General features: G+C 34.3%; 1 protein-coding gene and 2 pseudogenes across 1 annotated transcript; 1 reads left to right on the top strand and 2 right to left on the bottom strand.

The window, feature by feature from the left end:
• On the bottom strand, positions 1-12,555 carry LOC128164889 (protein PML-like). The gene is made up of 2 exons (XM_052828948.1): positions 12,492-12,555; positions 1-2,593 (listed from the first exon to the last, which is right to left on the bottom strand). Exon 2 carries the CDS (start codon positions 2,495-2,497, stop codon positions 764-766), a length of 1,734 nt encoding a protein of 577 aa, XP_052684908.1. The 5' UTR covers positions 2,498-2,593; positions 12,492-12,555; the 3' UTR covers positions 1-763.
• A 2,360-nt stretch (positions 12,556-14,915) lies between these two features.
• On the top strand, positions 14,916-20,995 carry LOC128164895 (uncharacterized; annotated as a pseudogene).
• A 1,999-nt stretch (positions 20,996-22,994) lies between these two features.
• On the bottom strand, positions 22,995-26,334 carry LOC128164891 (uncharacterized; annotated as a pseudogene).
• Positions 26,335-27,478: the final 1,144 nt, after the last annotated feature.

Here is a 27,478-nt window from a genome sequence, read left to right as displayed (position 1 = left end):
GTTCAAACACTCGGACGACGAGCGAGGAAGACTCACTGTACGATATTTACAACTACCAAGTATAATTTCCTCTGTTTCTTACGGAAAGTTGCTGTATAGAAACAGCCAGACTGAAATCTACACGCCCCATTTATCGATTGGTCGAAATCTACAGCGGCTGAAAGTGACGGGACTGAAATTGACACGCCCTGTTCATCGATTGGTTTGAACTTACAGCGACCAAAGTAAAATCACGGACTGGACGAAATGATCATGATGATGCCAGACTCAAAGTTTCACAGGAGACGATTTGGCTGTTTCTTTTAGCTTACTTACTTATATATGTACGTTAATAGTAATTTAGTGAATTTTACTAACTTTTCATAATCAATTTAGTAATAAGTTAAAAGAAAGATGTTTAAAATATAAATAATAAAATGCTTTCTTTGATGATTCATGCGGGTTATGAAGGTAGCAATCATTGCAGGAAAAATTTACATAACCGGCCGCTAACGCGGGTTATGTATTTTTCCTGCAATGTCGCTACCTTCATATCCCGCATGAATGTACTTTAAAAATATACAAAAATTCACGCCATGGCAGGCGTATTCATGAACATTGGTGGTAGTTTTCTTGTTTTCAGTTTATTTAGTGTTATAGCAAATGCATTTTACTACACGCATGTTGATAAAACATTCCCAATGATTCAGATCGAAGACAAAATAAATGTCTTATATACAAATGCTGTTGAATGACGGCTGACATAAATCTTTACGTTGAAGATTTACTGTAGATACTTGTACACTGTCACTGTGTTGGTGATATATTGTTCCACATGGAGATTGTTCTCGTCATCGACACATACACCACGGGGATGTATCCCTTGTTGTGGTGTGAGTAGTAGAGACAAGAAACGACCGTCCTGATCAATGATGTCAAGTGAATTATTGCCAGCATAACCGTTACAGACAATGATGTGACCAAGGAGATCAGTACAGATACCATAGGGGTAAAACTTTGACCCTTGACCTGTGTAGTAAAATCTGTGTTGTCCTGATTTATTTACTACCACTACAGCTTCCTTGTTAAAGTCTGATGTACAGATATCACCATTGATGTTTTCTGTGATGTAGTGTGGATAATTATACAGTCCCTGTCCTCTGTTGTCCCTCTGTATGTTCTGTATTTCTTCTCCTGTCTTGTTGTACCTGGTGACTTTAGCCTCTCCATCCTTTATCATCCCCACCAGTATGTCCCCGTTGATGTGAGAGGAGTGTATGCTGAGTGGTTTCCAGTCCCCTGTTTTAATAAATTCAGTGATCGTATTATCTTGTTTTATCCTATTAATGACTTTGTACTCTCTGTCTGTATAGAGCAGGTCCCCGTCCTGTGTGACTGTGTGGTAGCCTTCATCTCCACCACTGGTTTGTATCTTCTGTAGCTGATTCCCCTGTAAATCTGTTTTGACAAGGTTACCGACATCATCACTGGCCCAGAGTCTGCCTGATTTACCTAGTGATATATGATGTACATTGTCAACACCTGGTACTGTGTACTCCCTGACCTTGGTGACAGAGGAAGACAGAGACAGTGTTTGTTTCACGTCTGATTTTTCTACGTCTCGTCTCGTCTGTTTCCCTGTAAGTTTTAACTGTGTTGAGGCATTCTCCATGGGTTTTATTCTTCTATTATCAGGTTTGGTGTTCGGAAAATTTACGCTACCAAGCAACTTAGAAACATCGTCTTTGTATAAATGACCGGCAGTAAACACTGGTAAAACTGGTTGTGCTGTCTCTGGTATAGATTGGATTTTTAAATTTTCAAAATCATCAGAAAATAAAACTCTGAAATTGGTTATGGATTTGTAGCTGTGAAACTCCTTTAGAAGTTTTTCAAGATAATCAGTGTAGTCCTCATAAGTTTTTTCCTGCGATTTTAGTGTCTTGAGAAGTGATTCTTCCATTATATTTGCTTGTTCCAATTTGTCTGATGTGACCCTATCCACAAGCTCTTTCAGAGACTGCGCTTCAGCCTTTATGGAATTTCTTATCTCGTCCATAGTCTTCTTTATTTCCATGACATCTTCTTTTATCTCTTTTTTTAAACCTTGTGATGTTGAGAGGTAATACTCCTGGATTTTGGAGATTTCGGATCTGCAAAATGCGACCTTTTCCGCGTATTTTTCTTCCAGATCGTCAAGTTGATGACCAGTGTGCTCTTTCATGAAGATACACTTAGCGCAAAGAGGGACATTGCATTCCTTACAAAGAATTTCTACATTTCGTTTTGGATGGAGATTGCATTTCTCCTCTGGAAGTTGTGGTTTGCGTTGTTTGTAAGGAACCACTTCATGGTCCTTGGTATCTGGACTCTTCTGATGTTCATCTCTGCATCTTTCACACAATCTTTGGTGACAAGGATTGCAATAGAACTGACAATTCCTCTTACAGTCTTCAGTGCCACAAACCAAATAGTGTTGGGCCATCGCCGGTATTTCTTCTTCTGCAGACATTGCCATCTCTAAAAGATTTTTTTTTTATTTTTGGAAATGAAGCTTAATATTGATGATAAGCATATTACTGGTGTACTTTATATCTATGATCTCATTATATTTCTGAAAAAAAAAAATAAGTACAAAAGTGAATACGCAATATATCAAAATCACACTCGGATCTCATTATTTCAAAACATAATTAATACAGAAATAAATACGCAATTTATTAAAATTAGCCCCTCCCCCAGAAAAAGCCTGGTTTCACACTCGAATGAACAGAGTTACTTCTCTTTGATCTACAGAACACTACATCATTATACCCGCACTTTCTAAAGAAAGTTCGGGTATATTGTTGTTACTCTGTTCCGTCTGTCCGTCCGTCTGTCACGTTTTACTTTCTCAAACTGCTCTTACATCTTATAAACCAGCAATCTGAACTCTTAAAGTTTGATTTGGGGTGTCATGTTGTTTTGTAAAAAGGTTTCAAAAATTCTCTGGTAATCCTGGGGGTCAAATAATTGGTAAAAAATGACGTTTTTTCACAAAAAACCTTCTTCCTCGAACTCCTCCTACATTTTCAACAGTAGACAAATGATCTCTTGGAATATGTTTTAGGGTATCCTATAGATGCGCAATAAGGTTTCGGAATTTTCAATTTTGTCCTGGGGGTCAATTAATTGCTAAAAAATGACGTTTTTTTTTAACAAAAAACTGGTTTCAAAAACGTAATTTTCTTTTCACAGTAGCCAAATGATCTTCTAGAATATGATTGGGGGTGTCATATTGAAGTGTGATCAGGTTCCAGAATTTTTTTTTTTATTAAGGAGATCAGTGGGCAACAAAAAATGACGTTTTTTTGCAAAAAAAAGTATGGTTCCCAGAACTCCTCTTACAACTTTTGGGGTAGCTACGTCATCTCTTGGGATATAATTAGGGCTGTCCTATAGATGTGCAATAAGATTTTAAAAATCTAAATTTCATCCAGGGAGTCAAATAGTAGCAGAAAATTGACGTTTATCACTCAAAAAAACCCCATAGATCCCAGAACTCCTCTTATGATTTAATGGATAGACACATCATATCTTGGGATATGATAGGGACTGTTCTATAGATGTGCAGTAAGGTTTTAAAAATCTAAATTTCATCCAGGGAGTCAAAAAGTAGCAGAAAATTGACGTTTATTCACTTCTAAACAACATAGATCCTAGAACTCCTTTTATGATTTAATGGATAGACACATCATATCTTGGGATATGATAGGAACTGTTCCATAGATCAATGTAGATGTGCATTACGGTTTTGAAAAATTAAATTTAACCATGAGGCCGATTACCTTCAAATCTTTTGATGCCCTTTAAGGATCAAGAATATGTATGGTTAAGAGGTGGGGATCTCAACCGTTTTCGAGATATTCATGTCCTTCCTGTTCGAGGGGGGTCATGACCACCCCCGGGGCCCATGACCTACATACCGTTTGATGCCCCTTGACACAAGGAGCAAGAATATATATGGTTTAAGGGTGGGGATCTCAACTGTTTTGAAGATATTAAGGGACTTGCTGTTTGAGGGGGTCAGGACCATACTTGCCAACCTCCAACATGTGAAAATCTGGTCATGACCAGATTTGGAAAGTAAAAAATCTGGTCATAGCGCGTAACGACATTCACGACATATTTACCATGCACTTCATAGGTATATACAATAGAAATATGTTTAATAACTAATGTGTAATACTTTATTGCAAAGAAGCATTTTAACTAACAGTTTCTGATTTTGAATTTTGTAAAGTGATCTGACACAGGAAATGGTAGGTTGTGTTCAGCTAAAAAAAAAATGCAAAAAGAGTTTCTGCTACATAAACCTTGCCTTTGAACTCTGTAAATGATGGCATGAAAGTTGTAAGTGACTTGGAAAACTTTTGTGTATTAAAAAGCATTCTATACATGATTTAGCGTTTTTGAATGTCAGATCATTTTGGGCACACAATCCAATATTCAAATGTGCGTTACATAGAACACAAAAGCCTCGTTTTGTACACGATTACTTTGTTTTACCTATGGGGATTCATTTTCCAAGATATGTTGATAGGTACAAAAATATCGTTTTCTTTTTGTTGGTTTTGATTCCGCTGGCCCCGATGAAGACCTTTTCTTATTGAAAGCCATCACACTTAATGATTTAAACTTTCGGTTAGTCAAAACAACTCACGATAATAATTACACTTAATGTGTCTGTTCTAGCCATCGGCATTGTTTACGCGTTACGTAAATCCAAGCTCAGCTTGGGTTTATAACTGGAAGTCACACGCGCAACGTAATTTACGAACCAAATCCGGAAATCGGGAGATTTTCGGGTTGTTCGACAAAAATCGGGTGAAAAGCATGACCCGCCGGGTCATAAAAAATAATCGGGTGAAGGGTCGAAAAATCGGGTGTGACCCGACGAAATCGGGTTAGTTGGCAAGTATGGTCAGGACCACCCACAGGGCCCATGACCTACATAACATTTGATGCCCCTTGATATCAGAAACATGAATATATATGGTTTAGGAGTCATGATTATAACAGTTTCTAAGATATATGGTAATTTCAAATTCCTGGGGGTGGGGATGACCCCAGGGGTCAGATCTAATTAACCCTAAATATTGCCAGTAACAGTCAATATATGATTATGAAAACCCTATATTATTATCTTATCAAGTTACCATTTAAAATAGTGTCTACAATTCTTCCTACAAGGTTCAATGTTAAGACCCCACACCCTTTTGACACCTGTTAGGGTCATGACTTACATGCCATAATGATCTGATGCGCCATGACCTAAGGAGGAATAATATCTTTGGATTAAGGTTGGGATCTCAATGGTTTTTATGATATTTGATAATTTCAGGAAGAGCACTTGGGATCATGACCTACATACCATGTAAAATGCCTTGAACAAAGAAACAATAATATAATATGAACATGATATATGATTCAATTTAAGAACCCAGATATAGATCAATCATCTATGTTTTGTAATACTTCCTATGTATATATACATGTATTAGTTTGTGTTTTGTTCTATACTATTCATGTTCATGACTGTAGTAAGGCTTAGTCTTATTTTAAATTACATTAAAAAATTGTCAAATATATGACTTGGAACCCCCACCCCCAAACAAACTCAAATATAAACCGACCCTCCCCCCCCCCTTAATTGTCGAATGATCTATTAAATCAAAATATAATTTGGGTGTCTAAAAACTTTTATAAACTGGTAAAAAATGTTATTCTTAAAAAACATTACCCGGTACAAATACACCTTGCATAATTGACAAATGATCTATTGAGATATGATCAGAGGTCATATTTCTTCCTTGGGATCAATAACTAGTATTCATTGACAAGTTAATTAAAATTAATAACAATAAATGATTCAAATTATAGATGTTTATCCTCAACATTCACCCCCCCCCCTCCCAATCTAACCTGGTTCTTAAGATTCAGTCTTCTTAATACATTCTTACATGTGTGCAGTAGCAAATTTTAATTTTTGAAATCTGATTGCTTTTTCTCTCCTGATGCACATTAACATTTTGAAATTGCTTAATTCAATTTTTAAGATTTATTAACAAAATGTTATATGTATATGTGCATTCGCCTATTTTGGGCAATTGTAAAGTCTCCAAAACAAAACAGTGTCATCATTAGGCTAGGAATTACCCACATGGATCAAACACTACATATGAATAAGATAAAATACTTTATTATTTCTAGTTCTAGAATGTCGGAGTGTCTCCAAGGTTGCATAACCTATATACAATTTGACGCGCAATGACACAAAGAGCAAGAATAAATTATATGGTTTAGGGATGAGGATCTGAAAGTTAACAAAATATACATCATTTCCTATTTCATAAAGAGGGGGGGGGGTTAAAGACAACACCTGGGGGTCATTAATTAATGTACTTTACACCATATTTTCCTGTTTCGTGGGGTCAAAACAGTCCCATAAGGTCAAGACCTACATTGTATTTGGGGCAATTGTAAAGTCTCCTAAATAAAGCAGTACGTGACATCATTACGCTAGGAATTACCCACATGGATCAAACACTACTGTAACATATGAATAAGATAAAATACTTTATTGGGAGTTGATTTTAATCAACTCTCCTATGCACTTACTTGGGCAAAGCGAGTTAAAGACAACACCTGGGGGTCATTAATGTACTTTACACCATTTGATGCATCATAATGACATTAGAGGATATTTTGTATTTTCCTGTTTTGTGGGGTCAGAACAGCTAGTCCCATAAGGTCATGATCTACATTGTATTTGATGCATTATAATACGTTAAGAAAGAAATACTCCTTCCTTCCTATTATAACTCATATAAAAATGATAATTAAGTGTCTAGTACACTTACTTACATGTAATACACATATTTAATAAGAAATTGTTTATACAGGGTCAAGATGGGGTCAACTCAATAGTGCAAGTCTGACAAATAAAAAAAATAACTTTTGCAACTAAAATGATAGAAACTTTACAAATGCGATAGGATAGGTAACGATGATAAGCTTATTTAAATATTAAAAGATGATGATACAGTATGCTGTCAAAGGGAGATCACATTTAGAAAGTGAAAGTAGAACTTATGTATGCTGGCATCTCATTATATTGTGCTACTGCTACTACATGTATTATGCTTACCTATATTGGTCAGCATCATAATGATAATCCAATTAAAACACAATAATGAATTCCTTTAGCTGATCTTAACTAATCCTTTACTGCATATGGAAAACACAGACATGTATGTATACACGCAAACCCATCTAATCGAAGAGCTGGGTAAAACTAGTACCCGCTAATGATACCTGCAGACCTGTGTTGTGTACGTAACTTCAGACAAAGATCAGTTATTTGTAACATGCATGTATTTGTATGACCTATTCTTCAAATCCACTTGCACCATTTTATTAGGTAAATAACAGCTTTAAGGTGGTGCAGGACACCTGCATATTGTGATGTATACTTCCTATTGAGATAAACAATAAAGTATATTAAATATTAATTAAATATTTACCCCCCAAATAATGTTACCTAACATTGAAGCGCAGTGGGTTAGAGCGTTTACATGTCTGTAAGAGCATTGAGGTCCATAAGGTGTATTTTTGGTAATAAATGAATTTTCATGGGGGGGGGGGGTCTGGATCCCTCACCCCCACCCCTTCTCTACATCTGTGCACACGATGATGTACATATGTATGCACACAGAGGCAAATCTAAAACCAGTGTAACGAAGAATTTTTGACCCGGGTTGAAAATTGACCCGGGGGTCATTTTTCCACGTTGAATATTGAGACCAAAGGTGTTGAATAAAGACCCTAATCCGTTGAAAATTGACCCGCATCGTGGAATTTTGATCATGAAACCGGTTCAAAATTCAACAGCAAAGAAGGCGCACAAATTAACGAATCAATATTATAACTTGAGTTTATTTAATTAAAAATTAGCAGTTTTTATATATTTATTCTTTAGATTTACATCATGTTTCAACGAGGGGGGGGGGTTAAAATTAGACTTAAATAATTATTTTTTGAATTTACATAGTATCCCTTTAAATATGTACATGTAATAACTATTTTATTCATAATACACTTTTCGCGTATAATTGCTGTGTGTGATATCTATGTATTTTTAAAGAAATGTATGTTTTCTAATAATATTAGAATACATGGTTACACGTTAAAATATTCAATTCAGTAAATCTCTTTTTTTTTAATTTGCTGGAGAAGTGTACAAATATAAATAATTTTTAAAAACTACAATACGTCATATTATTTAATTTTGGTTTTACGTTCACCAGTAAATTGAAACTTTGATATTGTTCATTGTAAATTTTCTGAGTGGGTGTAAATAAAAAAAAAATTACAGTATGTCATTTTGAGATTTTTGTGTTTGCACCCACTCAGTCACTTAATTTTGTAGTCACACCCATCCAGCCAATAACAGTTTACAAAATGATGATATGCTAACATGATTGTACTCTTTCATGAACAATGCTGTAGTAACTATATCTTGAAAGCCGATTGTGGTTGTTTTATTTGTTCCGTTAGAATAACTTTTGATCTAACTAAATATCATCAAATCGCTAATTTTTCTAGGCATTAACAAATTTGCTTCATGGAATCTGTAGCAAGTTAGCAACCTAATTTTTGTACAGGATGAAAGTAGAATTTTGCTTTAAAGTTTCTAAATTGCTTTGATCACAAAAATTTATCATAAATTTACTAACAGTAATTGTTTTCGTCAATAAATTGGTAAATTGCATTTTTTAAAAATAGAAATAAGTAGTAGAAGATCATACAGCAGCGTTGGTGTAGATGATTGACCTTCCTATCACAGCCAATTAAAACGTGTTAAATGTGTATATTATGTGTATATAAGACATGAGGTACTTGAATATTAAATAATTATCTGAATATTTATCATATATGATTGTAAGACATATTGTTGGTAGACATGTTCACTCACACCTATATTAACAAACATATCACCTTCATTTATACCTGCAGAGATACAAACATAAGAATGAGATTTTCATGATCCAGCCCGTTTAAAAAGAACAGCAAATAAAAGGGAACTGTATATTAAGTAAATATACAGGTATAATACTTAAATAGGTTTAAACAGTGTACCTTAAGAGAATCAAAAACGCTTTGGAGATCTAACATGGAAAACAATTTTACAATTTTATCTATATGAAAAATCAGAACTACCATAAAGTATATAGTTCATATAAAATGGTACACTAATGTCAATAACTTGTTTAAAAAGTTCGTCTCTTTGTTGAGTGTATCTTGGATATCCAGGGGGAAAATCACATTTCCTTCAGATTCAGACCCACAGTATAAACATCGACTCACATCAGATAAAAAAAATCCTTAAATAAGTAAGCTTTACTAGCTTTATTCCGTAATTGACGTAAAATAATATTTCCTATTGTCTTAACTGAAAGGTTTGTAAGCTCTAAGTATATTTTGTTTTTTAAGTTTTGACTTAAAAAAGAAAGATAGAGTTGATGAAATTTTCTTTTCTGCATGAAGATTATTCCATAATTTACATGTAGACGGAGCAAAGCCATTGTAATAAGTATATAGTGGTAGATAGTAAAAAAGCTAATTCGATCTATGATTATATGCATGTTCAGTAGGAACATATGATTGAATTCAATCTAACATATCTTGTGGTGCTAAACCATTTATATTCTTGTAGAATATAATTAGTTTATTGTTATCCCTTCGAGATTTCGAGGTTTCCAAATTGAGCTCACTATATAAAATTATTTTAGAAGAATTAACTCTGATCCCTGTCACTGTCCTGGTTGCTTCAATCTGTACATGTTTAAGCAATTCGGATTTTCCCTTGATACAGCTGCTCCAAACAACATATCTATCAGTTGTATACTTTTCGCATACCTTTTCATGTATATACCATTAATATAATTAGATCAACAATCCTCCGACTGTATATTTAGATGCAAACCTACTTTTTTAATTGATAACATTTTTGCTGTAGAGGGTATATGATTTTAATTTTGAGAAAATATATTAAGTCAGTTGCCTGTGTTTCTAATTCACAGGTAAATAATAGAATTGAAAACTCAAAATAATAGAAAGAAGAACCATGACTGTATATGCAGAAAATTGGATGGTGCTTCAATAAAGTTAATCAGACAAGTTTATGAAAAATTATTTTTAAGTCGTACAAAATTAAAAACATGTGTACATGTAAATATGTATATGCTGTATTTATACGTATAAAAAAAACCAAGTATATATGAAAACGGATAAAAAATATGACAACCAATCATTTATTATTTTGTCAGTGAAATATTCTGACTTCTTCAAATTAATTAAGCATAGGTATCTGACATTATATCCTTTTGTCTTTATATAAATATAGATACCCTTTACCCAATAAAGCAGTATAGAGGTTATATATTTTCAATTATTAGAAAAATATACAACGTCAGGTGCCTGTCGAATAGAGCTCTGTTGAATTGCCTTAAAAGTGACGATAACGGGCAATATGTTTGTTAGATATATTTATCAGAGATTGTGACAAGTTTAAACTTTAAATTCTGTCACATGAGGGAATGAAAAACATGTCATCTATGTCAAAAAGTATTTTAGCCCTACTCGCCTGCTCCATTCCGAAGCAAACGGTCATCTTCTTAGCTTTTATACATAGTATTGTAATATTAAATGGAAATCATATTTTAAATCTAAAAACTAAATGATTAATTGGACATATCAGCCTAAACGAAATTAGCCACGTCCGCATATGTATCGGACAGTATGTACATTTTAAAACTGAAATTTTCAAATATGTGCATGATTGTACATTTAAACCGTGTAGAGTAAGTTCCAGTTCAGATCAAAACTCTGAGGTTTGGGTCAATTCTCAACAGGATCAATTTTCAACGGGTCGAGGTCATCAGAGTTTAGAAAAATCTTTCTCATACCGTTGAAAAATGACCCCGGGTATAGATTTCACGATTTTGGTCTCAATTTTCAACGTTGAAAAACGACCCCCCGGGTCAATATTCAACGTTAAAAAATGACCCCCGGGTCAATTTTCAACCTGGGTCAATATTCTTCGTTACACCGGCAACCGCCACGTGGAGGGGGCATAATTTAATTTTTAATTTTGTTTGTAATAATTATATAGACCGTTATACTTTCTATGATATGAAATGTTAAGATTATTGATAAACTGAAAATTCACTGCAAACAGTTCAACCCCAAATTGCACATAAAGTGCTGCTCATGTGTATCATCATATGGGATTAAGGGATCTCATCCTTCAGTTATGAAAATTATAATTCTTAAATGTATTACGGGAGTTTGCTTGTGGCCTTCATTTTTAATTAAACTGGTACTAAACAGTGTTATTTAGGGGCAAACACTTGGTGCGGGTATTACTGTCTAATGACAGCATCTAGTTGCATTTGCTTTCTAAACTTAAATAAATCGACAGAGTATGCAATATTATAGTATCAATTTGCTTAATTATATCCGAATGTCATTCTTTCATGATGGAGTCTTTGCATTTCATGCACTTTTCTGAAGAAGTCATAAATCATTTCAGTAATAGACAATAGACTCTTCGGGGGATGGGATGGGGGGGGGGGGGCTAGACTTATAAAAAAAAATTCCTGACAAGCCAAAAAAAAGATCTTTGGTTATGGTCATGTGAAACTTTGCAAAAATAAATGTTGGGGGGAGCACCCCCCCCCCCCCCCCCGGTTCCGTCGCCTAAGCATTTGCTTTCTTGATGGTGATAGCCGCAATTCATTTGTGAACTCTAGCTATTACACATATTAAGGTCAAGATCTAGTAGATGAAAGTTGCCTACAGGTTTATGAAATTCAACATATAAATTCTTTCAATGATGCTTCATAACGATAGCTTTGTTTGAAAGGGTGTACCGGGGCTAAAATATTTGGTAAACACAATGAAAAATCATGTTTTAAACTGTCATTTTCAATTAAATATGAAGGAAAGGAGGAACAAATTTCGAAGTTTTGTCCATATTTGACCAATAAAATATATCTAGAATGCCTACAGTCTCCCCCAAAACGGAATGAAACAAGCTCTTGACTTTCTTTTTTAAAATGATGTCAAATTGAATATAGGTATCGGGATTACTTTTCGCATGATTTAACACAAAATGTAAAAAAAAATGTTTAATAACATAATTCCTCTAGAGTCGTAAAGTACGGGAAAACGATTCTTCAAATCAATTATGACTTCATTATAGTTCTATCACAAAAAGACACTTTGGAATCATTTACTAGATCTTGACCTTAAGAAGGTGACCCACTTTAATAAAATATCCTTTTTTGTGTCCATAGATATATGTGAAACAAAGTTCTTATAGATATAATAATGAAATACATGAGATCGAGATACATGTATCTTAAATTCATTGGCATATATATTACATGTAAATGTTCTATACTTACTGTTTCCTGTGATAAATATTTAACGACAAAGTATAGGTTGGAATGTCGATGAGAGAGATTTAAATGAGAACTTACGAGACTTGTTTTATACTTCCTCGTTCTAAGAAGCCATAGGTAAATCTGGCGCGGATTTAATTTATTTTTAAATGACGGAGGTGGATATATAAGTACATGTAATGAAGTGGGTTTTTTTCAAGTTTAATTGTAAAATATAGCACACAAACAAAATGTACTGTCGTTTATGTTAATATAATATCAATTGTTTCTCTAAAATATCGAGTAAAACTTTCTTTTATTCTATAGAATAATATCCACATGCAAGATTTGCCTTAGGCTTTTATTTACCTGTTGTTTTGAATCCACCATCGCATGCGCGGATTGGGAAAAAAAAATTGCAAGGTGGGGGGAGGGGGGGGGGGGTCCCAGGGATAATTGTGTTTGACGGAGGGGGGGGGGGGGGGGGGGTCCGAGGCTAATTTTCGGTAAAAATATATAAATTTGAATCTTGGATCCCCACCCCCTCTAGATCCGCGTATGAATCGAACAAACAGATTTTTTTATACATATAAAAATGATATTTAAGCATTCTAACCCAGTGTTTAAAAAATACTGTTTTGTTCTTTAAAAAAAATGTTTGTCATTCAAAATTGGTTCTTGAAAAATTTTATTTACGTTTTGTTCAGATGGCGTTCTCAGATTAATATAATTCATTTTCAATTATTATTCAAAGTTAAAGTGATATAAATTCACTAAAGAACTGTGAACGCTATCGCCCGTATCCCGCCTACATTTTACATCCAAATATTTAGGAATTTCTGCCAGATATTTAAAAACAAAGTTATCTACTAAAAAGTATTATCAAATCCTAATTAATTTATATCAAAATAAAATTTGTAGTTATATTATTAATTTTTAAGCAAGCTTTCGGAGGTCTAAAAAAATTCATTAAAATTGGTCCCTGTGAGTGGGGAAAATTCGTATTTGTTAATTAATTTTGAAACGTTACAAATCAAAACGCATTTTTGGAATGTATTTTGGTTTGTAGACATATGCCCCCCCCCCCTCCCCCCGTGAAACAGCAAACTCTTTGGTATGAATATGCTAAATTAGTTTCTATTATGAAATGAACTGTTTTAACCCAAAATACAAAGTTTTCTCTCTTTGTTTGACCAAATCATCTATACATGTATTTAATGAGAATATGCATTATCATAAAAAATAAATTTGATTAGAGAATTATCAAAAAATGACTTTTAGTTAGGCGGATAGACAATGCTATCGTTCGCAGTCCTTATCAAGGTGAGAGTACAGAATATTTTGGCCATCATTTTTTTATCAGGCGTGTTGTGTCCATGCAGTTTTCAGTGCTTGGAATTAGGATATCTAATATTCCATCTTCCTCTAATATACCAATCGATGATTTTTTGGAATATCTCTATCTCATCATATCAGCATAAATGAACATATTTATACCAGCTCTCATCTATTTTCAAACGGTTTTGATTCCCAAAAATTTGATCGTTATTTTTTATTTTTAAGGATAAAATATAATTATAGGCTAATAGATAAAGTATCGTTGAAGTGAGGCACCCGGTCGGATTTTTAAAGACTTTTTAAAATCATTACTAATACTTCAATCAATTTACCGGATTTTTATAAAGAATTTTCATCCATTTTTAAAAAAAATTGTTTCAGATGATATTTTTCTAGAGTTTGAAATATAAGAAGTTTCACTTTAACAAATCAAATGCTAATACAAATATTAGATATTTCTTCATTTCATTAATTTGTTTATTTACAGTATTGTAGGATTTCTAGAATTGTGATAGGGTTTGGCCAATGCTAATTTATGACCTGGTTCATAATTTTTGCGGGGGGGGGGGGGTATTATTGATAATTTTTCAATGTGAGTAAATTTACTCCATTTATTTGGATCAAATAAGTTTAAAATTCTTAGGGAGTCCGGTTCCCCTACACCCTCTAGATTCATGCATGTGACTTTTTTCCCCAACAAACATTATCAAAATTTTTAGATTAACCTATAAAAAATTGAATTTTGAAGAAGTTGCCCCTCCCCTTCATTAGAGCATGTAAAATATAAAAGGAAAGTTAACAAAATTGACGGTAAAACAGACGTTTTACATACTTTGAAACCACTAACCCCCCCCCCCATTCATTAGCAGATTGGCAAATATTTATTTTCTTGAGTGTGTGAGCGGGGGGGGGGGGGGGAGGGGGAGGGGGGCTCTCTCCCGTTCCCTGATGCTACGTGTCTGTCATTCTAAGAGAATGCATCCCTTTAGTTAATTAAAAATGTTTGTTTTGATTTGAGGGGGTGAGAAGGATTTATTCCGGAATAAGATTATCCATTTTTGTCCTCTTCAAACGCTTACATTTATACTGCGTGACACATTTCCTGCAGGCGGCAGAGAGGTGACTGTCAAGGCCAGCTTCCACGATACTGTATGCGGCAATGTCATACTCATCAACTACAGTTTCATCTTCCCCGATAGAGGGACAGAAGCCGGGGACGAGCGGACTAAGGAAAGCTGTCAAAGTCTACTTGCAAAAAAATTACACGGGAAATTTTGTGCAGAGTATACTGGAAGGGGGGTTAAGTAAAATAGAGGGTTCGACTCTAGTCATCGGAGGCGATGGACGATACTATGAAAAGGAGGCAACATTGCTCATCATTAAAATGTGTGCAGCAAATGGGGTATGTCTTGGTTATACTTGACAATCTGCAGAACTGTTTGCCTTAGTATATTGGGAGCTATTCACAATTTTTAACGTTAATTGTATAGATATATATTGCAAAAGGCTAGGTAAATTGAAATCAAAATATTAATAAATGAAAAATTAGCTCGCATAAAAATGCACTGTTTTACTAAAAGACTATTTTGAAAAGTTATATTTTGTCAAAATTGGAAGATACAGAAGCACTTTGAAATTTTATATATAAGCTGAAAGCATACATTAATCCATTAATTTTTTTTTTTAGATAAGAATCTTCATGAACTTTGAATAGCATGGGTTGGTAAGATATTGCTCAATTTTCTCTGGCATTTTACTTCAGGTGTCTAAAGTAATAGTTGCTCAGGATGGTTTAATGTCAACACCAGCAGTATCCTGTGTCATTCGTAAATACAGAACTAATGGTGGAATTATTTTGACTGCAAGTCACAATCCTGATTGCTGATTTTGGCATAAAGTTCAATACTGAAAATGGAGGTAATGCATTCTAATAGCAACACAATGTACCAAGACTTATCTCAACTCAAAGTATTTTTTTTTCTACATAGCCTTGAGTTAGAGTCAAATGAAGTCAAAATTAGAAAATGAAATATTTGCGGTTTAAAACCTGAAATGACATAATTTTTCAAATTTTATTTAGAACTTCAATTTGTGTGTGGTTAAGATTTTAATATTTTTCTCTGTGAGATATTAGAATGATTTAACCTTCAAGACTTGAGTTAAAACTTTGGATGAAGGTTAATAAGAACAGTAGTGCAGAAAAAGGGATAAAAGTACTCTTTCATAGAAAATAATTATGTATCCGTATGTCTTCAAGTTTGGAATGAAAACTCTCTTAACTGATTGAGTTTTCTTCAAGAAGTTTGAAATTAGTTTTGACTTGGCTTAATAGGTATTTAATACACTGATTGACTTTGATTACCGAATAGATATATGGAAAATGAAAACCGGTAGGGGGCTAATAAAAATATAAATCAGAGGAGTTAGAAGATTGATGAATTTATTTTATATAGAGATATAAAGGATAAATTGGTAATTGTAAATTAGGTGACCATTTGTCACCAGGTTAACAGATGTGTAACAGGTGGTAAAAAGTCAGTCTCAAAGGGGACTCGAACTCGGGGCCTCTGACGTAACGTGTCGGCGCTCTTAACACTAAGCTACTGAGACCCAATGTATTAAATGACAGTCACACACCTCAGACACTTGTTAACTCGTTGACATACAATTTTAACAATTTATGCTTGCAGAATTTTATTCATCATTTTAAAGAAATCCATTTTTTTAAAAATTTTACTATAGGTCCAGCTCCAGAAAATGTAACAGACAAAATATTTGAAAGAACAAAAAGCATCAGTCAGTACAAGATTTGTCCCGATTTGAATGCTGATATCTCCAAAGTTGGCCTTTCTACTTACACGGTTGATGGTAAAGAGTTCAGTGTTGGACTCTGTGTTGGATTATTTGGAGTACATGAAGGAAATATTTGACTTCCCTGGTCTGAAAAACTACCTGTCCACAGGGAAACAAGTGCTTATTGATGCAATGAATGGAGGTCAGTTCTGAATGATTATTACATTATTAAAATGATTGATCTTTGCTAAAATGCTATTCATAGATAATGAATAAATGAACAGATATATCTCAGATTGTGAGTTAGTACATGTAGTGCATGCTTGTTGTTTCTAAAGTAACATTTCTTATTTACCTGCTTAGTGTATTTTATGAATATCAAATTATGTAGAACATGCAAGAGGGTAAATGTATATTGATGAAATTCTAAAATTTAAATTAGAAGCTTTTAGAGTTTATTTCACTTTTGCCCAAAAATATTTCATTTATTGCATCGGTCTGATATATCGATTTCAAAGATATTATGTCACTGAAAGTAATAAATCTGGATGGCTTGCATATAGAGTTATCTCTCTTTGCTCATGCTTACTGTAAAACAATATTCTGCAGCAAGGCCTTTAGGAGTAATTGTGCATTTAGCTTGAAGAACATCTAAATATAGCTTGATGTGGCTAAAAATGTGTAATTACTTGAAATAAAAGGAAGGAATTACCACAAGAAACATAAATAATTGTGCAATCATGGTAACAAGAGAGCCGGCAAAATGTTACTTGAAATAAAGGTTATCAAATTAAGTATTCACATGTAATTTCATAATTTCAAGCCATTTATAGTTGAGCATGTTGCTTTATATACAGTAAGATTTTTAAAAAAAACCATGTACCGGTAATGAAATATTGTAGAATCTTTTCTGGGAATTTAACTCAAGGGGTAGAATTGATAGTTGGTTTGCCAATTAGATGTATGCATGGAACATGTACTGTAAGAATCAAAAGAATGATTTCACTATTTAATAAAAACCTACCTGGTATCTTTTTTTAAACAAATGTTAAATGTTTACTTATTTCACAAAGCAATTCTTTAAAATGCGCTGTGAAAAAGCAAATATTTTTTTATTGTATACAATGCCATCAGATTCAGAGAGTGGGTGATATGGATTTGGTAAACCACAGTACAAGTGTGGTGATCCAGAAAATCGAATCACACTCTGTAGAATAAACAGTATCAAGAAAAGAAAATTTATGGGTACTGTACAATATATAATAAAAGCAGTTATTGACTTTATTAATAACTAGATAACTATAACATGTATTGCACCTCTCATTCGAGTTGAAGATGATAAATATTAACCTCTGATGGAAGTAAAATCATACTTGTTATTCAAGTCAATTAATTTTTTATTTATACCGGTAGGTAAATATATCTATGGCTACATGAAATCACATGACTTAACAGATTTTAAAAAATTTAATATATGTATATGTCTTACCGGCTAATAAAGCAAAGGAGTCCTAAAAACATGCATGATTTTCAAAAAATTGACAATTAATAGCATTTAATTGATATGTTTTGTCTAAAAAATCTTTAAGGTCCTGCAAAAATGAGTCCACAATATCTAATGCTAACTATCCACATTTGTCTAAAAAGGCTTTCTGTTAACTAATTTTTGGGATTAAGATTTTCAGCATTAAAAAATATATGTCAATCAGTATGTACATGTAGATCTGTCACTCATGTGATAAGTGCAGGTGAGGATATATCTAGATTATGTACATGTATCTTATCCATACAATGATTCAATGGTGTGTAATTTGCTTGTACTTGTCAATACGCATAAATGTGTTAATTAATCAGTATATAGATCTCATCAGTGATCCAACTATTTTTTTGTTCCTAAATGCCACGGGGGTGTTAGAGTTGTTCCATGCGTAGATATCTCTCTCTCTCTGATTGGCTGATTGAATCGCCACATAATATTTTAACCATTTTAACAAGGCCTTGGACTTTCCGTAGGACGTAGCTATCATTTCTTGCGTCAAAACATGTTAAAAATGACGCTGGATTCAAATGAAATATGCACCGATTGCGTAGACTTAGCTCAAAAGCCAGACAAATCGTGTTGATTTCAATGAGCTTTCACTGAGTGGGCAGGAATGAAATAGACAGGCATACGTCACATTGCTACCCAAAGTCCAAGCTCCTGTTATAATGGTTCTAACTACTCTTGTGAAGATGTTTTGCAATTCCATAAATAGTCAAGCTTGTACTTTATAAATGACGATCTTATGACGCAAGACGTAGAAGAAGGAATATTTTGACAAGGCAAATCTAATGAATGTTTGTGTAAGGATTTTTTTCACAACAGATTAGAAACGGTCCGCCATTCGATTAGGGAAAGAGGCCGTGTTTAAAAGATGGGCGTTATTTCTTTGAAGATATTTTCTGATGTACAGTTAAAAATAAAGACAAAGGTAATTTGAAGTGAGACTAGTTGCCTCATACGCGTACATGCACACCAGTTCTCCGTTACAACGATTTATAACAAAATTAACATAAAATAGAGTTTGCACGATTTGCACGATTACATTTAATGGTAAAAGTTAAAGTAGTTAGAAAGAGTTGGTTCATTACCAAAGACTGTGATGACTCTTAAATAAATCAAAGTATTGAAGTACCGTCGGGAGTGCAGTTGATCGATTGATTATCATTTACTAGTATTTTAAAATCAACAGTAAGTAAAGCATGACACGTAGTTTCTTAGCTGTGTTTGAATAATTACGCAAAATAGGAATTCTCGAGCTTTTCTGACTAGATTTCCGAGCTATAGAAGGAAAATCCTTTATGAATCATGTTGAGTAATATTTTAAAAAAGAATTACGCCATCAAACTTTACGATGCATTATGCATCAGTAATCGAAATATTTCTAAAAATAATTGTATCCAAAACATTTGTTAACAAACAAATAATTACACCCGTACTGGTTCTTTATATTGTATAGTCGGCGCTTGATCCCAAGCGCTACTGCTGTAGAAATGCCGCGTAGTTTGGTAAACATGACAATGACTGCGAACAAATCTTATTCAACTCTGGCATACATACATGTAAGACCAAAAAAAAATATCTGAATTATACGTATTGATGATAAGATTGTGTTTAGGTCCATACATTGTATCACTCCCGTTTTGCCAAAATAAGTGCACAGAAGGGTTGATTAATATCAACTCCAAAAAGTGCAAGTCATATAAATGAAAATAAGTATCCCTCTCCGCCTTGTCACATTAATTTTAGATGATTACCATCCAGTTGTCAATCAAAATGTCCATAGATAAATTATTGTAGGAGAATACTGACGTCTTAATTATGGAGTCATATGCTGACACGTTCTCTACACGCAAAATCTGTCATGATGAAGTTTTCTATGTTGTTCATAAAAAATAGGCAATTTTACTCTAACTATTTAAAGCACGTGACATACACATGTTGGAATAATAAGCCTCATATGAGTAATCAATATCAGTTATGTGTCAAGATGGTTGAAATGCTTTGTCCCATTTGATAAGACAAAACTTACATGTAACCCTAGTTTCAATTAAAGTTTCAATTTAAAAATATCTAAGAGAAATAACGCCCGTAGAAGCATGGAGTAGTGCATTTTGGACACATCTATTTTGTAAAGTAATTAATTGCATTTTTTTTTATTTACCAGAAGGAAGAGGAACAAGAATCCCCAGTGCCAATAATGAAGGAAAAAGGTGACCACAAAATAGTGAAGGATAAGAAGGATCATCACCACCACCACAAGAATAAACACCCACATCCCGAGGATCACCACAAGGCCCCTCACCATGGGGACGGACACGGAAAAGGGGCAAATCCGAGTCACGCGCATGCGGCTTACACGGGACGCCAGAGGACATTCTCACACCGGGATACCTTGCATTCGATCTCTTCCAGTAAAGGCCATGCCAAGCACACCACTAAAGACCACGACCGACATAGCGTGGCTACTTCCGGTGACCAGTTGCCACAACTAGATGTCAAGTATGAAAATACCTACGAAATGAGTCCCGATGCCAAATTCAGGGAATCGTCTATACGAAGCATTATATCGGAGGTTTTAGAAGAAAATATAAAATCCATAACAACCTACGATTCTTCAGTTTTAGGGGGAAAATGCAAATTAGCCTGTGATGTCATCAAAGAAAGAGTAAAGCAGCTGAACATTTCGCGGTACAAGATAATCGCTTCTGTGATTGCGGCTCAGAAAAAAAGCCGAAGTATGGTAGTGACGTCACGATGCCTTTGGGACCAAAAGAACGACAACTATGTTTCAGTTAAAGTAGAATTGGGTGAATTCTATGTCGTAGGAACGGTTTACGTGGTATACGCAGAGTAATGTGTTCATGTAGCTCCTTAACAATTGCTTGTATCGAAATATAACGCATCCTACGAGTACATGTACATGTATTTATTGAAAGTGCTAATTTGTTTGAATTTTTCTATAAAAAATGCCAAAAAGTATCTTGGTTTCGTTAAAATTATTATCATAAAAAAGGCGAGGAGATCCGAGGAGATCCGAGCTTCAGTTAAGGCAAATAACATAAAGAACACACGCACAATTCCTCACATTTTACGACGACAAATATAAAACTTTAAATTATATCTGACACTTTTATTAAAATCTCTCTAATTTCATATGATTTTATCAATGTTCATTGTTCGTATTTCTTTTTTACCAGAAATTGTATAAGAGAAATATTTTGTAAAACGAAAAACTTGAAATATGTTGATTCTGAATGTAAAACAAGTCCATGGTTAACTTTAAATATAAATATATACATCTTCATGCAAACAAAATATCATGTCAAAAGGCAATGGAATAAGTGCTGCTCTTGAAAGCAAACAACTATTTTCTTGACACAATCTTTGAACTATGGTCCATAAAAACGGGACAACATTCAATACAGGGGTTATTAAACTTTAAAAAGCAAAACAAACTTAGCACAGAAGTTTAACAAATTAACAAGTTAAGTAGTTCTAAAACACGCTTTCTACCAATTGACTTCAAAATGTTGATATATGACAATTTACTAGAATAAACAACAATTAATCTCAAGCACTCGTACAGTAGACGACTTATAACTATCAGAGTATGTATGGAAACTAGCCCAAATTAATTTGGGGAAAGAAACGGGAAAGGGGGGGGGGGGGTAAACGGCAAAAAAAGGATAAATTTCAAAACAAACTTTAGTGATAAACTACTTCTTATATCCGTAAAGCCTCAATCTATCTTTTTTCGACCCACAAGTTCGAAAGATAATGTCATCTTTGAGTGATACGACAGACCATTGGGTCGTCTTGGGATCCAATGGCGATTTTTTTTTCGCAAATAAACCGTGATTGCGTTTAGAACCTCGACCCCAAATGAATGATAGCACGTAGTAATATATAGGTCTTGTAATTTTTCAAACATTTTAATATTGTCAAGTAAAGCAAACACCGAAGTAATGAATAAGACAATCTTTCCAAAGTACCATACCCACGCACTAGTAGTTTACACACATCAATGTTTGGTACAGTATCTACCCACAAAAATGCCAGGAATTAGAAGTCTCAATGGAAGTTCTACTTCCGGTTTTGCTTGGAATTAAAAATTGCAACAAAAACCATAACAACTAAATGCTCACTTCTGACAAGAAGGTGACTTTAAAGTTCAAAACTCCGATTGGAAGAAATATATCTACGATTTTATTTATGCAACATACTATTAACGTAGTACACATTGCTGTGTATTCTATTCAGCGTCTTTGGTGGAATGTAGCATCTGCTAAATCAAGCCATGGATATATGTATAAGAAAAGGAACATTCAAGAATACGCCAATTCAAGTCAACGCCATCTCGTTGAAAAAACTTATTTTTCGCCAAATATAGTTCGTCAAATATATTATGTTTAACGTTAACGCACAAATGATTCACGAATTGTTAAGACAAAAGTTAAATCAGAAAAAGTATTCAGAAAAATGCATTTTGTCTGATCTTTAAACTAAGTTTAAAAGTAATCGAATGAATACAAATCCAATGAAACTAGCAATGTTTAATTTTGAGATAATATTAGACTTTTGATAATGACCTTAAAAAAACCCCAGCAGAGGTTCTTTCCTCTAGTCCGGATGAACTATTCAGTTTCAGGGCTGCATGGATGGTTGTGGTCATTTTTACGCAATATTTATCTCCTTTATGCGAAGAGCTTCATTCAAAGATATAGACAAATATTCAAATTTTATAGTCAAACTGGTTTTTTTTATTTCTGATGGGTTATTTGTTGACCATCTAACTAAATGGTTAACTTTGTAACTTACCAACAAGATGGTACATGTAGAACAGTCTTTTACAATGACCTAGGCGCGGCGTTTAATTTGAAATTTGAACGATCAGCATATTCCTTTCGTCATGAAATAAAACACTATACAAACTACGATGGGTCAAACATTCGGACGACCGAGCGAGGAAGACTCACTGTACGATATTTACAAGTAGCAAGTATAATTTCCTCTGTTTCTTACGGAAAGTTTTAGTTAATTCATAGATGTATAGAAACAGCCAGACTGAAATCTACACGCCCCATTTATCGATTGGTCGAAATCTACAGCGGCTGAAAGTGACAGGACTGAAATTGACACGCCCTGTTCATCGATTGGTTTGAACTTACAGCGACCAAAGTAAAATCACGGACTGGACGAAATGATAATGGTGATGCCAGACTCAAAGTCTCACAGGAGACGATTTGGCTGTTTCTTTTAGCTAACTTACTTATACATGTACGTTAATAGTAATTTAGTGAATTTTACTAACTTTTCATAATCAATTTAGTAATAAGTTAAATGAAAGATGTTTAAAATATAAATAATAAAATGCTTTCCTTGATGATTCATGCGGGTTATGAAGTTAGCGCTCATTGCAGGAACAATTTACAAAAGCGGCCGCTAACGCGGGTTATGTATTTTTCCTGCAATGTCGCTACCTTCATATCCCGCATGAATGTACTTTAAAAATACATAAAAATTCACGCCATGGCGGGCGTATTCATGAACATTGGTGGTAGCTTTCTTGTTTTCAGTTTATTTAGTGTTAAAGCAAATGCATTTTACTACACGCATGTTCCCAATGATTTAGATCGAAGACAAAATAAATGTCTTATATACAAATACTGTTGAATGACGGCTGACATAAATCTTTACGTTGAAGATTTACTGTAGATACTTGAAGACTGTCACTGTGTTGGTGTTCCATTGTCCCAGATGGAGGTGGCTCTCATCATCTACACACAGACCATAGGGTTGTATCCCTTGTTGTGGTGTGATTAGTGTAGACAAGAACTGACCGTCCTGATCAATGATGTCAAGTGAATTATTGCCAGGATAACCGTTACAGACAATGATGTGACCAAGGAGATCAGTACAGATACCAAAGGGATAAAACCGTGACCCCTGACCTGTGTAGGAGAACCTGTGTTGTCCTGATTTATTCACCACCACTACAGCATCTTCGTTATAATCTGATGTACAGATATCACCATTGATGTTTTCTGTGATGTAGCGTTGATCACCATACAGTTCCTGTCCTTTGTTGTCCCTCTGTATGTTCTGTATTTCTTTCCCCGTCTTGTTGTACCTGGTGACTTTAGCCTCTCCATCCTTTCTCGTCCCCACCAGTATGTCCCCGTTGATGTGAGAGGAGTGTATGCTGATTGGTTCCCAGTCTCCTGTTTAATAAATTTAGTGATTGTATTATCCTGTTTTATCCTATTGATGACTTTGTTCTTTCTGTCTGTATAGATCAGATCCCCGTCCTGTGTGACTGTGTGGTAGCCACGTTTACCACTGGTCTTTATCTTCTGTAGCTGATTCCCCTGTAAATCTGTTTGGACAAGGTTACCATCACAATCACTGAACCAGAGTTTGCCTGATTTTACCCGATGATATATGATATACACTGCCAACACCTGGTACTGTGTACTCCCTGACCTTGGTGACAGAGGAAGACAGAGGACAGTATTGGTTTCACGTCAGATTTCTCTACGTCTCGTCTCGTCTGTTTCCCTGTAAGTTTCAACTGTGTAGACGCTTTCTCCATGGGTTTTATTCTTCTATTATCAGGATTGGTGTTCGGAAAATTTACGCTACCAAGCAACTTAGAAACATCGTCTTTGCAGAACTGGCCAGCAGTAAACACTGGTAGCACAGGCTGTGTTGTCTCTGGTATAGACTGGATTTTCAAATTTTCAAAATCATCAAAAAAGCTTTTTCCTGTGTATTTAATGTTTTGAGAAGTGTTTCTTCTATTTTATTGGCTTCTTCCAATTTGTCTGATGTGACCTTATCAACTAATTCTTTTAAAGAGTCAGCTTCAGCCCTTATGGAATTTCTGATCTCGTCCATTATCTTCTTTATTACCATGACATCTTCTTTAATCTCTTTTTTTAAACCTTGTGACGTTGAGAGGTAATACTCTTGGATTTTGGATATTTCGGATCTGCAAAATGCGAACCTTTTCCGCGTATTTTTTCTTCCAGATCGTCAAGTTGATGGCCAGCGTGCTCTTTCATGAAGATACACTTAGCGCAAAGAGGGACATTACAATCCTTACAAAGGATATCTACATTTCGTTTTTGGATGGAGATTGCATTTCTCCTCTGGAAGTTGTGGTTTGCGTTGTTTGTAAGGAACCACTTCATGTTCCTTGGTATCTGGACTCTTCTGATGTTCGTCTCTGCATCGTTCACACAATCTTTGGTGACAAGGATTGCAATAGAACTGACAGTTCCTCTTACAGTCTTCAGTGCCACAAACCAAATAGTGTTGGGCCATCGCCGGTATTTCTTCTTCTGCAGACATTGCCATCTCTAAAAGATTTTATTTTTGGTTATTGATGATAAGCATATTACTCGGCGTACATTATATCTATGTTCTCATTATATTTCAAAAAATGAAAAAAAAAAAAACAAGTAAAAAGTAAATACGCATATATTAAAATTACCCCCGGATCTCATTATTTCAAAACAAAATCAATACAGAAATAAATACGCAATTTATTACCATTACCCCCCCCCCCCCCGAAAAAAAAGCCTGGATCCACACTCGAATGAATCGAGTTACTTCTCTTTAATCTACAGAATAAACGAAACCAAAACTACATTCACCTTCATTTCATTGCATTTGCTTTCTAAACTTTGCAGATGGGTTTAAATAAATAGACAGAGTTTGTAATATTATAGTTTTGATTTGATTAATTATATCAGAATGTCATTCTTTCATGATGAAAGCTTTGCTTGTCATGCACTTTTCTGAAGAAGTCATAAATCATTTCAGTAACACTCTTCCCATTTTCAGTGGCGTCGAAAGCAAATTGAAATGGGGGGGGGGGGGGGCTTTGCAAAGATAAAAGCCCCCCCCCCCCCCCCGGTTCCGACGCCTATGCATTTGCTTTCTTGATGGTGATGGTCGCTTGAATTGTGACACATATTAAGAAGGTGACCCACTTTAATAAAATATACTTTTTGTGTCCAAAGATATATGTGAAACAAAGTTTCTTATAAATTATTATGAATACATGAGATCGAGATATCTTAAATTCATTGGGATAAATGTAAATGTTCTATACTTACTGTTTCCTGGGATAAATATTTAACGACAAAGTAGGTGGGAATGTCGATGAGAGAGATTTCAATGAGATTTACGAGACTTGTTTTATACTTCCTCGTTCTAAGGACCATAGGTGAATCTGGCGCGGATTTAATTTATTTTTAAATGACGGGGTGGATGTAAATACTTGTTATACATTTTTTTAAAGTTTAATTGTAAAATATTGCACGCAAACAAAAGGTACTGTCATTTATGTTGATATAATATCAATTGTTTCTCTAAAATATCGAGTAAAAACTTGCTTGTATTCTATAGAATAATATCCATATGGACCGATTTGCCTTAGGCCTTCTATTTACCTGTTGTTTTGAATCCACCATCGCATGCGTGGATTCGAAAAAAAAATTGTACGGTGGCGGAAGGGGGGTTCCGAGGGATAATTGTGTTTGACGGAGGGGGGGGGGGGGGGGGTTGAGGCTAATTTTCGGTAAATTTAATATATAAATTTGAATTTTGAATCCCCGCCCCCTCTAGATTCGCGTATGCATCGACAAACAGATCTTTTTTTTTTATATACATATAAAAATTATATTAAACCAGTGTTTAAAAAATACTGTTTTGTCCTTATACGTTTGGAAAGTAACCTTTTTCCTTTTTTTCTTTTCTTTTTCTTTCTTTTGATTGTCAAGATTTTTTGGATGAGCCTGCCCCCCCCCCCCCCCTTTTCAAAAACGATGAGCACTACGTGCCTGGATATGCTAAAGTAGTTTCTATTATGAAATGAGCTGTTTTAACCCAAAATACAAAGTTATCTCTCTTTGTTTGACCAAATCATTTATATTAACTGAGAATATACAAAATTGCTTACATTATCATAAAAAATAGTTTAATTAGACAATTATCAAAAAATGACTTTTAGTTAGGCGGATAGACAATGCTATCGTTCGCAGTCCTTATCAAGGTGAGAGTAGAGAATATTTTGGCCATCATTTTTTCATCTGGCGTGTTGTGTCCATGCAGTTTTCTTTACAGGACGCGCAAATATTTGGTTGCATTATTAATAATAATAGTATTATTTATAAAAACATCAGCATAATGAACATATTTATACTCTCGTCTATTTTCAAACGGCTTTGATTCCCAAAAATTTGATCGTTATTTTTGTCGGATTTTTTGAGACTCAATCATTGCTAATATTTTAAAGCAATATGAGGTGCATTTTTCATGTTGATTTTTT

This window comes from Crassostrea angulata, chromosome 10, assembly GCF_025612915.1.
Source record: "Crassostrea angulata isolate pt1a10 chromosome 10, ASM2561291v2, whole genome shotgun sequence".
Classification (NCBI taxonomy): Eukaryota; Metazoa; Mollusca; class Bivalvia; order Ostreida; family Ostreidae; genus Magallana; species Magallana angulata.
Note: the sequence above shows the minus strand (reverse complement) of the source record. Positions and strands in the feature narration are given on the sequence as shown.